We start from the raw sequence: 13932 nt of genomic DNA, 5'->3' as shown, positions 1-13932 counted from the left end.
TCAGTGGAACTGAGAAGGGAAGCCTGGGTGAACATATGTGCTGTAGGGAGCTGGTTGAAGGGAAAAGGGGCTACAACACTAAATAATTATGATCCTGTGGCCTCAGCTCTGGGAGGTTTATGCCACATCAAGATCTTAACCTGCATGAATCCTCCCAGCCTACCTAAGTGGTAGAGGCTCTTACCATCCCCAGTTCACTGAAAACCCTGCCAAAGGGCAGCTGGGATTTGAACCCAGGACTGTGTGGCTCTAGGCTTATGTCATTTCCATTGCACTATGGGTGCTGGATGAATGAATAATTTGTGTTCACCTCTTACAATTAGCATTAGCACAGTTCCTGGCACACAGTAGGTGTTCAACTATTTCTTGAATACATGAGCAAATAATAATGCTTACCACCTTAGCCTCACCTAGTACCTTGCACCATGCCTGGCACATTGTAGGTGCTCAACAAACACCTACTGGATGGGTGCATGAGTGACTGTGTGAATGGCCACATATTCCATGCTGGTTTCATGGGCTGGCCACTGCGGTAGCTTCTGCTTTGCTCCCTGCCACCCTCAGGCAGACCTGAGTGCTAAAAGACGTGGCCGACAGTGCCACGAGATGGATGCACGCCCAGCGGCCTCATCTCCCCACCGACTTGCCCCACATGGCCTTCCATAATGCAGTCCATTAAAAGGCTTGTAAATTTTCATACACGAAAGCCTACCATGGCGTCAGCATAGACTAATTGTTGTTAAATGTGCGGGAATGTTACTGCCACGCCGCTAGAGCGATCACTCTTCCCAGCTCAGCCCAGACGCCGGCCCATTCTTCTGCAGGCAGAAAGCTTACAACGTTCACACAAGGCCAAAAAGCAATTCGTGTCAAAAAGATCAATAATATAAAAATAAAGCATGAGAATTCTAGTTAAAGGGAATGTCATATAAATATGTGGTTCACGTCCATGATTCCAAGATTAAAAAAATCAATCAATATCATTCTTTAGATGATGTTATTTCTAATGAGAAATACCCGGAACAACTGCAAATAACTGCTTAACTGGGGGGAAAAAGCATTAATAATTTACTTTATAAGGCATATGATACCGAATGAAAGAGGATTGCTGCTGGTTCTTAATTTGGTTGTAATGTGGCGTGACAGGCTCAATGATGCATTGGTGGGTTCTTAATATTAAATTCAGAAGGATGATCAGCTCATTATAAGTTTTACCCCAAGCTGAGCAGGGTAAAGCCAGAGGGGCAATAGTTGGTTATAGGAGCCAAGGAGACTTACATCATCAAAGTTATTAAGTCATCAAAAAAGTGGGCATAGGGAGTGTGTGAATGCATGTGTACAAGTCAAGGGCAGTAGGAGGGACAGAGTCCTTCTCATTGCATCTTGCAAGCGACACCCTATTATTGTGCACTTATTATATGCCAAGTCTTGGGATGGGTGTGCAGATCTGGGTTTGAATCCCACCTCCCTGGTGGGTTGGGTTTCCCTGGTGGCTTCTGCCTTAAAGAGCTCAGCAAAGACGTATCTGAAACGCATGGGTTTGGCTGAGCAATAAGGTCCTCTACAGCACTAACCACATGCAAGTGTCCGATTCAGGTCCTCAATCTAGAATCTATGCCCTCAGCTTCTCCTGCACCCCCCAGGCCCCTCAAGGGGTTCTGTTCAGCCCTCCAAGCTGAGGTTTGCATCTTCCACTCTCTGCTCTGCTGAGGAAGAACTGTGAGCTTAGGCAAGTGACTTAACCTGTCTGATCTTCAATTTCCCACCTGTGAGAGGGAAAGATTCCCACAGCACCTCCCTCATGTGTTGCTGACAGGTGGTGATTTCATGAGAGGCATTGCTAAATGTTCCATAAACAGCTGGCTGGCAACCCAGCCTGAGTCAACACCACGTGCTGGCTGCCAAGTCTCAGTCACCTCACCTGAGAAATGGGTGACAGCAGAAGCCTCCTTGAGGGGCTCCTGGGAGGAATAAATGCGAAGCGGCACGTCTTAGCTCATGCACTTGGACTGCCAGCTAGTGTTCAGGGAGAGCTGACTACATTCTAGGCTTTGTTATTGAGGCTTTCAAGTGAGGACTCATTTAACCCTCACACTGACCCTGTATTATCACCTCCACTTAAAAGCTGAGGAAACTGAAGCCCAGAGAAACTGTGGCCCAGGGCCACGCAGCCAGGAAGTGGAAGAACGACGATGCGTGCCTGTGCCAATCTGGTCCAGCGCCCATGCCTGTCCTGGCCGCTCATCTTTGCTGGTGGGTCCCATTGTCAGGCAGGCCATTTCTCCCCAGCCTCACTGGCTGGTCAGGATTGCATGTGTCTAATGGCTGCTGTGGCCCTGAGAAGGTCTTGTTAACAAAGGGATGGTCACACCAGCACTGGGAGCAACAGAGAAAGGGGTTTGGAGAGTGAGAGAATTATGTAACAAAGGCAGCTGGAAAAGCAAATAATGTTACAGAAAAAAAAAAAAAGGCTCTGCAATTAAATATCAGGTCAAAGGGAAGGGCCTGTATGCAAAGTGTCCTGTAGGCAGATGCAGAATGGGAGGTGAACATGGGGACCAAATTGGGCACAGCAGATAGGGCTGGGATGGGGCTCAGGGCCCAGGCAGGGAGGGCCATGCCTGTCTCAGGTGACCTGAACTGTGAGGTTGCCCTCCACGCCCTCCTGAGGCTGCTTGGCTGTAGGAACATGGCCTGACCCCCTGCGGACCTTGTCCTGTGTTAGGACCCCTTTCCCCACCCTTGACTGCCTGGAAGGGAGAAGCAGGGAGTCCTCAGTGTCTGGGGCTGGGACACATGGTGGGAGAAGTCAGTGGTGACTTCAGGTCTGGGTCCTGGATGGGGGCAGTGAGCAGGGGCTCAGGTAGTGGGTGCAAGGGGTAGTCTCTTGCTCTCAGTCGCCTTGGAAAGGCCAGGCCTCCCCATGCCCTCTGATTAGCCACCAGAGGGATCCTGTTAACCCTGAGTCAGATCCAGTACCTCCTCTGTTCTAAAACTCCCATGTCACTCAGAGTCACAGCCAAAGCCCTTAAAGTGCCCCTAAGCTCTTGAATGATCTGGTGTCCTAAAGACAACTTACACTGAGTGCCCACTGGGTAAGTGAGGGCTGTGCTGTGAAAGATGGTGGGGAGGGGGTTCCAAGCCTGAACAGGGGACAGGGTTGGTCAGGGAGGGCGACCTTACTCCTGGGGGATCTGACATCTGAAATCAGGCAGAGAGGGTGCAGGGAGAGCTTTCCACGCAGAGAAAACAGCAAGTGCAAACCTTCTGGGTAGGAACAAGCTGCAGTGGCTGCTGGCTGAGGGGAGGTGGCAGGGGTCAGAGGCCTTGGGTCCCTGCCCTAGGGGCTTTCTCCACCCCACCCCACCCCACCTTCATGTACTCTTTCTGCCTTAGCCACGGACTTGGGCACTAGATGGTTGTCAGTTATGTCTCTGGGCCTCAGTTTCCTCATCTGTAAAAAAGGATAATCACTGAACCACCCCAATAGAAATGTTGTGAACAACACATGAAATAACCATTAGAAGGTGTCTAGCACATAGTAGGTATACAATAAAAGTCACTTTGGGAGACTTCTCTTAACAAAGGTAGGGTCCACCTCCAGTGCCAAGCCTGGCTGTTTATTAACTGACAATAGTGGGCAACTTACTGATGCCCAAATCAGAAGGTGGCACTGGCCTTTGATCTTTCTTTTTCCCTGTTGCTCTGGCCTGGGTGTGATCGACAAAAGGATCCTGGCAGACGGATGTGGGCAAAAGAAGGGAATATCCAGCACCCTCCCGACCTGAAAGTGGGAGGGACTCATCAAGACTGCATTGGGTACCTCTGAATGGGTGAGGCCTGCCAAGGGTCTGGAATGCCTCTACCCACAGCAGGTCCTGGTGTCTTACATCTCCAGGTGGGAGGTGGGTGCCTCTGAAATCCAGGTGAATCAGGCTGAGAGAGTGTCCTCACCCCATTTTACAGACAGCACAGTAGAGGGTTACTGACTCCACTAGGGTTATACATGTCTATTTGTTGACTGACTGACTGACTGGTTCATTTACTCATCCAACAAATACCCACTGAGTCTGGGAGCTGTCACATTGGTGGGTACTGCGCCATGTTTTGCCACCTAAACCACCCACAGGGAGACAGCAAGACCCCATTTTTTGCTTATTTGCAAATCCCTATTTCAACATTACCTCTCTGCTCCTCTATTATCTTGTATTGGGTCTGTCCCACCTCCTTTAGCCACTGGGGCGTGTGTCAGAGATGCACCCGATTTCATCAGAAGAAATACAAGGGAGAAGAGACAAAGCCTCAGAAGTGTTGGCACTGAGTGCCAGAGGATGGAGAAGAGGGCAGAGGAGGTGGAAGAAAAAAGGAGATGAGAGTTGAGGAGAAGTGGGGGCGAGGGGAAAGAACAGGCACTCTGCAGCCAACCACCCCGAAATGCAGTGGCTTTGAACAACCGCTCATTTTCTCTCACGGGTCTGGGCTGACTGGGCTCAGGCGGGTGGTTCTCTCCCGTCCTCTCTCAGGCAGTCACCGCCAGACGGCAGCTGGGCTTCAGTCACCTGACGGCTGGACTGGGCTCATGGCCAACGTGGCTCCTTGGCTGGAGTCTGGTGCCTCGGTGCTCCTGGCCCCCTTCTTCCATGTGGAGTCTCACTCCCAGGGCCTCTCCATGTAGGCTGGGCATCTCACAGGAGGGTGGTCTCAGGGTAGCTGCATTTCTTATGTGAACGCTGGAAAAGGCAGGAGGCAGAACCACCAGGCTGGCTGAGGCCTCTGCTTGGTACTGCAACAGGGTTACTTCCGCCATGTTCTATCGGTCAAAGTGGACACAGGCCTGGATTCAAAGGAGGGAGGTGCAGTCTCCATCCCCTGACGGGGGAGTGCCAGGACACAGTGCAGACATGCACAGGATGGTGGATACTGTGTGGCCAGCATGGGGACATGGTGGAACGTGAAGCTAACCAACAGCAGAACCTCTGGAGGAAACCAACAGGTGTCCCTCGAGTTCTAGACATGAGTCCTGGACACAGTTCCAAGCACAGGGACAGAGCTTCTAGGGACCCTCCTCAAGGGCAGGGATGGTGTCTTATCACCTTCAGATTTCCCTCAGGTCTTTCGCGTAGAGTCTGGTGCACAGTATTTGTTGACTGACCGGACCTTTAAGGTGCCAAGTAGAGAGGTGGCCCTCCTGGGTATGGCACAAACGCTTGCTCTCCCCCACATGAAAAGGGGCTACGTTGACTACCGGGCTGGGACCTTCACTGGATCCAGCATCTAGACCACCACCTGGTCTGTAGCAGGGGCTTGATAAATATTTGTTGAATGAATAAAATGATTGCATGGACTCAATAAACACGTCTTTTGGTAAGTGATGCCTCGGCTCCCCCTCTTAGCTTCTAGAAGGTGGTCACACCACACAAACTTCCTCTGACCCTGAGAGGACAGGGAGGAAACATCTCAGCCCCATGCAGCCTATCACACCCACCATGATGAGAACAAATGACTCGCTGGCCACTTGACAGAGAATCTCAGGGGACCTCATGCAATCCTATGAGCAGTCACTTCACTATTTACTTATGAGGAAACAGTGGCTCAGAAACATGAAGTCATTTGCCAGAGTCACATAAGCTGGTTAGTGTTAGGGTGGGACTCAGACCCTGTGTGTCTGGCCGCCACACCTCCTTCCTCCCTTCGGGGTCAGAGTCTGTGTCAGCCCCCCTGGCTCCCAAACTGCTGTGCTTCCATCAGGCCTGGGTGAACATGTCTGCACCAGCTCAACCAAAAAAAGGTTTTCCATCATGCAGGCCACATTACTTCACATGGAAGAAGGAAGCAGAGGAAAAAAACCCTCCTGGCAGTGGCCCTACTGTCTTCCTGGCTGGGCCAGTGCACACATTCTTAGAAAAGTTTCACCTCTGGTTTAGCATAACAAAACTTTTAATTTAGATGTTTTCATCTCTCTCTCTCCAAGTAAAAATAAGTTAAAAATAATGACTGTAATAAATGAAGGTAATTAATTGTAGTTTGTTCCTTTACTGTCTAGTCAGCTTAATTTTACCTTTTCAACTAATAATGAGAAAATAATTTTTGTGCTCGGAGGGTTAATGATATGTAACTGCGAGAACTGCTAATTGCATGTTGCAATCCATCCATCAACAACCCCATCTGTGCGACTTGATTATGTTTGCTAAATTATTGCTTTGAATTATCTTCCATAAAGCAACTTTTATAATTAGCGGGGCTTTCGTCTTGCTCTTTTCTCTGTGCGCAAGGATATTCAAACTTTGGCCATTTCAAGCTGCCTCCATTAAGCCACCTTCTCTGGCTGTCTTTGTTTCCCTGAGCTAGAGGAATCAAGACTGTCCTTTACGCAATCAAGGCAGAGAAAAAGCTTCCTTGATTCACAGCAGGGCAAATTCACTTCCTCTCCACATCCCTCCCACCACCAGCACAAAAAAAAAAAAAGAGAAAGAAGAAGAAAAAGAAAAAATAGACACACACATATACAGGATGAAAAGACAAAAAGGTGCCCAGATTCTGTATATGCCAGGGCTGGTGGACTGAAATTAAGGAATGAACTTCAACATGTTATATTTCAACAATAGGCCCGCACTGGGGAGGAAGGAATGACGGGTACAGTATTCAGTCCTGGCGTTTTACGGGCTACTTTATGTGACTTGAGACTGTGTTTGCCTCGGGGAATATTCCTGGGAGGTGATTAATGCCCACTTGGGAATCCTCAGCTCTGAGCCCAGAGCCTAGTGGATCACAAGAGGAAAGCGGCATAAAGGATGAACCCTCATTAAAAAAATTAAAATGAAAATAAAATTTGGATTATAAATGACCTGTGCGTGTGCAGTTTATTCTGGACGAGAAGATGCTTTTTATTAACACCTTTCTTTGGCGGCGTTTCTCCCCTGAGGCTCAGGGAAGGACAAGGAGGCAGCAATGGATTAGTCACTAGATCATGAGGAAAGCAGGGGTCTCAGGAATAAAACTCCAGACAAATGTAGTCTTTTTGGTACATTAAAGGGACAGTGGAAAGCCTTAAGAAAATTAACGAAGTTCTTTGAAGACCCCCAGCTACTGAAACAGTGTCTATTCAACATGCCACTTGGGTTTGAAAATGAGGAGTTAACTTTGGGTTTCTTTTTGGAGCCACTAGAACTTTCGCTCCCCCAACACTTATTGAGTACCAACTGTGTGCAAGACAGCGTGTCACCTGCCTCCATCCTCGTTAGTTCTTTGAATCCTTATTGTTAACCTCATTTGCCAGAGGCGGGAAACTGCAGCTCAGAGAGGTTAAGGACCTCTCCCCCAAGGCCACGCAGCTAGGGGAGCGGCACAGCTGAGGTTTAAGCCATGCCTGCTTCCTACAGGGATAGACAGCTGCCTTCCTTCAGATACAAAGCCTTGAACATCTTGTTAGGAAAACCCAGGCATAGCAGAGGCCAAATAAACTTGTATTGGAGGTCACTGAATAATAAAATAACCAAGTCTTCTAATATGCAAAGCAGTGTTCTAAGCACTCCATGGGTATTAACTGTGTTCTTCCTCAATTACAACCTTATGAAGTAGGTATAATTATTATCCAGCTTGATAGATGAGGAAATGGAGGCACAGAGAGGTTAAGTAACTTGCCTAAGGCCAAACAGCGAGTAACTGGCAGAAAGGCAGGATTCAAACCCATGTTGGCTCTGGAGACAGTACTCACCTGCATTCTCTATATGCCAGGCATTACATTAAACCTGTTCTCAAAATCACATGAAAAGGTCTGTAGTGTCTGCTCTCATTTAATAGATAGGGAAACTGAGGCTCCAAGTGGCTACGAGAAGCTCCACCCACACCAACCCATTCCAGGGATCAGTGGAGAAACAGAGGCCATATATACAAAGCAGCCCAAAGCCTGTCTTCAGGCTGGGCAGAGGGATCAGCTGCCTGAGAGGGCTTGTGTGCTGAGCACCTCTGATGAAACTAGGAGTCGGCAGATGGGGACCTCTTTTTAAACAAAAAAACAAAGCCATGACAATACATTCCCAACATTATTGGTCTTCTCTCTTTTTTTTTCCCTTCCAACTCAGGCACCTCGCAACCAAATGAATCAATACCGGATGGCCCTATAAATAAATAAGCACATCAGTCAACTCAGTAATAAAATGAAGGGATGAAAAATATGGAAATGAGCGACATTTGGTAAATCCAGTTATTGTTTACTTTAATATTGCCTTATGTGCTTACGCGGTTCCAAAGAGACAGATTTAAAGTAATGTGGCGCTTGGCGGACGACAGACTTAAAAATGCATCTCCACTGGCGAACTCTGAGAAGGGCTAATCCTTCTGGAGTTCTGCCTGAATCCAGGGGGAAACTGAGGTAAGCCACCTGAAGATGAAACACTGGAGAAATGGCCTCCCCGACCACTCCCCTGCCTCAGTATAATTCCATTCTTTCCCTAGCCTACCCCCTGCACCAGCCAGACAAGTGGACATTCTCAGAATCCTGGTCACAAAGTCAAGCCAAGAAGAGAAATGGGGTGGTTCAGCCCTGTCACAGGGCTCCAGGAAAGCAAGAGAATTGACTCGCTGAGGATAGCTCAGCTGCTGCGCAGGGAACTAGGGCCTGATGGGCTGGCAGGAAAGAATGAGACCAATGTTGATTTGATACTCAGAGGGTGGGTTGGTAGAGAGGAATTTCAGGGCAAGCTGGTAACTGGACTTATCTGCAAGGCTGCCTTAGAGAATCAAAATGGAGCAGAATCCCAGAGGAGAGCAAAGGTCACTGAGCGCAAACCTCTGATTTTAAAAATGGGAAACCAAGCCTGGAAGGTGAGGTGGTTCGTACAGGGTCACAGATGTTATATGTAGCAGAGCTGGTGTAAGGTGGGGCAAAGTCTAGGGAGAGGGAGATGTCTTGGGATCAGTCACTGGGATCTCATTAAACAGAACAGAGAACCCATTTTTATCATGTCAGCATTAGCTGATCTGAAAGGAATGGGGCAGGCTGCGATGGGAGCGGGAAAGTTTCTCCCAAGAACGCAGAGGCTGCTGGCCTCCTCTTGCAACTCCAGGTGGGACAGGAGCGGGGACCAGGAAATATCTCTGTGACATGTCACGGGCCTTGGGTCTTACCTCAGCTTGGAAGCTTTTTAGTACAGGAGCCACCATCTCTCTGATTTCCTGAAAAAGAGATCAGTGAAGCGTTCACCAGAGTGCCAGGAGGGACACCCCCATGGCTCCTGCTTGCAGCTTACTGTTGTCCCCCAGGTCAGCATTTCCCAAATGTGTCCCCCGGGACCTATGCTCCATAGGATTTTGTAAGGGTTCCTCACATGTACATCAACACACAGACGGTTACACACACAGTGTGAAGGCAAATCAGGCTGGGAAACCAAGTCCAATATCAAGTTTCTCTCCTGCAGGACTTTTTGGAGCCTTTTGTATAATGCACATTGGGAATTTCTGGAAGAGGGAGAGAGGAAGTAGTATTTCCTAAATAAACAATTTGGTCACAGAGTACTCTAATATGCAAAGTACCTTGTGGAACTGGTGGTCCATCATGGGACTCTCCTTGGAGCGGGCGCTGGAGAGGGAGCCCCAGCTCTCCACACCTGGCACCATGTCACCAAAGTCCCTTCAGGAAAAAATTCTGTCCTTCTCATTGCTCAGCGGCTGTTTCCTTCTGGGTGCCATCTCTGCTGCCCCACCCAGCTGTCCCTCTCCAGCAAAGACTGCACTTCGCATTTTAGCAACATCACTTCTGTACTTGTCTCTCTTTCCTCACCAGGATATGCGGTCTTCTGGGGTCTTGGCTGAGTCATCCCCCAGGATGCCTAACTCAGAGGGAGGGCTCTGTAGATGTTTGATGAGCTCTACGGCAGTGGGCTGTCTTCAGAAGGCAGCCTCCTATTTCCGGACTCTAATTTCCTGCCTCTCACACAAATGATCCTGAGGTTCCTTGTCCCAAGGGCTCCCCTGGTGGGCCCCCGTGAGTTCTTCCCAGCGTACAAAAGGAGGCTTTTTAGAACCGAGTGTCACAAAATCCTAACTCTAAATTCCCCAGTTTCTTCCTCAGACTCACTGGTGACTCCCCCAGCTGCTGTCAGCCAGGGCCCACAAGAAGCTCACAGCAGGAAGAGCTGAGAGGTGCTTGAGGGTGGGAAGGGAGGGGACAGCAGACAGAAGCAGGAGAGATGGTCAGGAGAATACATAGGCTCAGATAAAAAAGAGATCCCTTAATTATGAAAACAAATAAAGATGTGTTGCTTCTGTCCCTGGAAAGGATCACTCTTCCAGGTCCTGGGTCCCCTCCTCACTGATCTGTGACCGCCAGGGCTTCTCAGAGCCACTGATATACCCATGTGTGCTGGGGATTTTCACGAGGGACCTAGGGAGTAAATAAGAACCTAGTAGATTTGAACTGCAGAGGCCTGGGCTGAACAATGGAAAAGGAACAATATGAAGACCTAGGTTGCAGGTTGTCAATTCAAATGCCTGCAGAGGCTAGCAGAGAGTGGACACGAGGGAGGCAGGCTGGGAGGTGCCGTGACAAATCTTGGGAGAACACAGCACCATGTGATGGGGGTGGGGGCTGCTGCTCAGCTCTAGCTGGTGACTGCCACATGGACATGGAGCCTCCCTGTGGCCAGAAGTCTCAAAGGATACCAGAAATCCAGGTTTTGTGGTGAAATCTTCTGAGATACTAAATATTGGAAATGCATTGTAAAACTTGGAAGACTTTACACACCAAATAAAACATATCAGCAGGAAACCTCTGGGTCCAGGTTCAGAAAATATTAGTGCCAGAAGGGGCCTCAGTACCCATTTCTTCAGTCTCCTGAATTTAAAGAAAGGGAACCCAAGGCCCCAAGAGAGAATGGCTTGCTCAAAGTCTTGCAGTGACTGAGTGCACAGCAGATACAAATGCAGATCAACAGATCCCCAAACAGACAGTTTGTATAACCCTTAACTCAAGTGAGTTTAGAGGACTCAAATGTGAGGGCAAAGGGGAGGTGGTGGGACTCTGGGCCAACGCGGACCATTTCTAGAAGCCCACTGCCCTATCTGTTGCATCCCTGGGGGAAGCTGCATAAAGGCACCAGCAGGAGGTGAGTTGAGCTCTAGCCAGATAATGTTCTTAAATAAAGCCTTGGCATGACTCTCCCCATCAGGAGGGACTAGTTCCAAAAATGAGAATTTTCAGAGGCGCAACTATAATAGGAATGGAAACTTATTCCTAATTACATAATTGCATAATTATGCAGTATTAAAATTATATAAGCTGAACTCAGAGGCTTAAAACCTGGCCTGGATTTCCCTTATCACCTGGGGGTTCCAGGACTCGGAGGAAGAGGATACGATGGAGGGTCTGCGCTGACCAGGCAGAGAGGGCACGGAGGGCGGAGAAGATCTCAGGCCATTTCACCTGCTCCCCAGAGAACGGAGAGTCAGAGGCTAAGCTTTTGATACCATCGTTCTCCACAGAAAAATGAATTAAAAGACCAAGCTGTTCTCTGTTCTAGGAGGAAAAGGGAGGGTGCTCAGCATCACCTATGCCTTCTTGACTCCCAGAGTCAAATCTAGGACTTGAGTGGACGTTTCTGAAGCTGTGACATGGGAGACACTCAGACCTGAGATTCCTGCCCCTTCTCCTAGCGCACCCTCCCTCAGCTTCAAACCTAGGTTCTTTCTAGACGTACAAGTTCTAGCTATATCCTACTTCCTTCTCTTGCGTTGAAGATCCAAAGGCACTTCTGACTTGTGTGAGCACACACTGACCCCTCTGTGCTCATGTGGCCCGATTCCTGGATAGGTATGCCTCTTTTCCATCATTCTAGGGCCCCGCCCTCCATTAGCAAAATGGCAACAGGACCCCTGGTTTGCTGACAGGCAAAGTAGAATCAACATCCCTAGGTCTGATACCTCCAGAATGCCAGACTCTGACCCACCCTCCTCCAAGATCCAAGTCATCTGAGCAGGTAAGGACAGCGAGCTCAACTGTTAACCGCTGACCACAGAGAAGCAAAACTGGCTTTGCGGGGCAGTCTGCTTCCCACAATGACTCTGACGTGCCACATCCCTGTCAACATGACATGGAGTCAGAAGGCTTCATTTTTCCTATTTGTATTTATTCCCATCATTTTTTTTTAATTTGAAAAGCAACAGGGGTTCTGATAGAGAAGGGAAAGGAATTAACACATTCGCCCCTGTAAAAACGGAAACATGTCCATTCTAGTCCCTTCCCCTGGGGGGGCCCTTACATTGCCAGGGGCTGGGCATTATCTGGAGCAACCTCATGGGTTGGGAAAGACAAAGCTGGTGGTTGAAGTTGCAAGAGGAGAGGTGAAGGGGAAGAATGAGGCTCATTTATGGGGGTGGGAGGCAGTTTCAGAGATGGAGATCGAGGGAAGGACTGGAGAGGGTGGTAGAGTCTATAGCCAGCATCTCCCAGATGCCAGTGGAGAAGCAAAATAAAATCAAGACAAATTGTCTTTGCTGTCAAGGCCAAGCATTTGACTTAGATATGAAAGGGGGGTGGTGGTGGATGTTTTATAGAGTCCTCAAACACAACAACTTCAATGAGAAGCATTCTGCCCTCACTTTAGACAGTACCGCTGAGCACCACTATACTAAGAAATACTGAAAGGTTGGGGGCTGTAATTTTTCTTTGTGGCTAATTAGCTTCTTTTCTTGTTAGTCACTTATGTCTACAGTTTTCAAAATATAGTCTGAACAGAGAAAAATCTGCATTCCTACTGAGTTAATTCTATAACAGCAAATATACTGTACCTCAGGTACATTTTTCTTAAATTCCCGGCGGAGTTCAATTAAATGTTTATGAGAATGTTCACTCTCCTCCTGCCGCGCAGACAGCTCAGAAGCAACGGAATTAAGCTCCTTCTGGAACAATAAAAAAAAAAAAAGAGAGAGAGAAAAGAAAAAGATTTTTTTTTCTTTTTCCTTTTTAATCATTGTACAAAACAGCATTTCATACAAGTTTTCTTAACTTACAAAGCTGAGCAAAGACAGGATATTGACTCCTGGCACAAATGAATAATTTACAAAACTGGGGATGCAACCGAAAAATATCCAGGACAGCTTTTTTTGCTCACTGGAAGTTGGGCTAGATCAATAATCTCCCATAAAGTTGGGTGGAGTTGTTTTTTTCATCTCTCCCAACCCTCCTGCTCCACCTCTTAAATTTCCAAAGGAGTGATGGCATAAGCTTGTCAGTAACTGTAGAAAACATCTCCAAACCATGTCAAAATAGTAAAGTGCGGCATATTGTATGGGCATATTATAGTGTAAGAAAGTGCTGCCGACAGCTTTCATATATCAGAGGTGGGAACTGTTCCAACTATGACTTACTTACACTTAAGAGTTCATAAATATGCCTTTTAAGATATGGATGGCTTTTTAATTTCAGTAGATTTTGGAAAAATGAAGGTGCCAATAAGAAGCAAGCTGACCTTTTGTGTATCCTGTAGTAAATCATTTAAGGTTCACTTCAAGTATAAGAAATATTTCATTGATGACTCCTGGTTTCAGAAAAAATGGATTGGAAGGTACCTCGCCTGCTAATGTGCAATGAAAGCATCAGACCAGGTTTTTATAGGATGTACTACTGAGGGAAAAAACAGAGTGAGAGATAGAAGAAGGGGATGCTACAGCTCACACACAACACAGATGATGTCTGCTGGTTGTACATGTATATTTGATCACCCTTCTTGCAGCTTCTTCACTTTAACAGAGGCAGTTTCACAAGGGGGGTACAATTCACCATGAGTCATCACTGGTTCATTTGCATAATTCAAGAAATATTCTGTTTATGTGGTCTGCTGCTTTCTTGCACCATTCAGAGATGGGCTTTTTTTTCTGTACCATAACTCGAGGAGCATTTCTGTATATCACCCGATTATATTTTCAGCAATCAAGTCC

At 47.7% G+C, this 13932-nt stretch overlaps 1 protein-coding gene across 16 annotated transcripts in view; it reads right to left on the bottom strand.

Moving 5' to 3' along the window:
- Positions 1–13932, bottom strand: part of CUX2 (cut like homeobox 2) — a 245999-nt gene that overhangs the window by 84079 nt on the left and 147988 nt on the right. For 14 of the 16 annotated variants that reach the window (XM_073222297.1, XM_073222286.1, XM_073222290.1 and 11 more), the window contains exons 2-3: positions 12784–12894; positions 9127–9174 (exon numbers count right to left, since the gene is read on the bottom strand). In XM_073222297.1, the coding sequence (XP_073078398.1) occupies positions 9127–9174; positions 12784–12894 (159 nt within the window). The remainder of the gene's footprint in view (positions 1–9126; positions 9175–12783; positions 12895–13932) is intronic. The other 2 variants (XM_073222278.1, XM_073222283.1) reach the window with 1 other exon arrangement.

This window comes from Manis javanica, chromosome 15 (assembly GCF_040802235.1).
Source record: "Manis javanica isolate MJ-LG chromosome 15, MJ_LKY, whole genome shotgun sequence".
In the NCBI taxonomy this organism is placed as follows: domain Eukaryota; kingdom Metazoa; phylum Chordata; class Mammalia; order Pholidota; family Manidae; genus Manis; species Manis javanica.
Note: the sequence above shows the minus strand (reverse complement) of the source record. Positions and strands in the feature narration are given on the sequence as shown.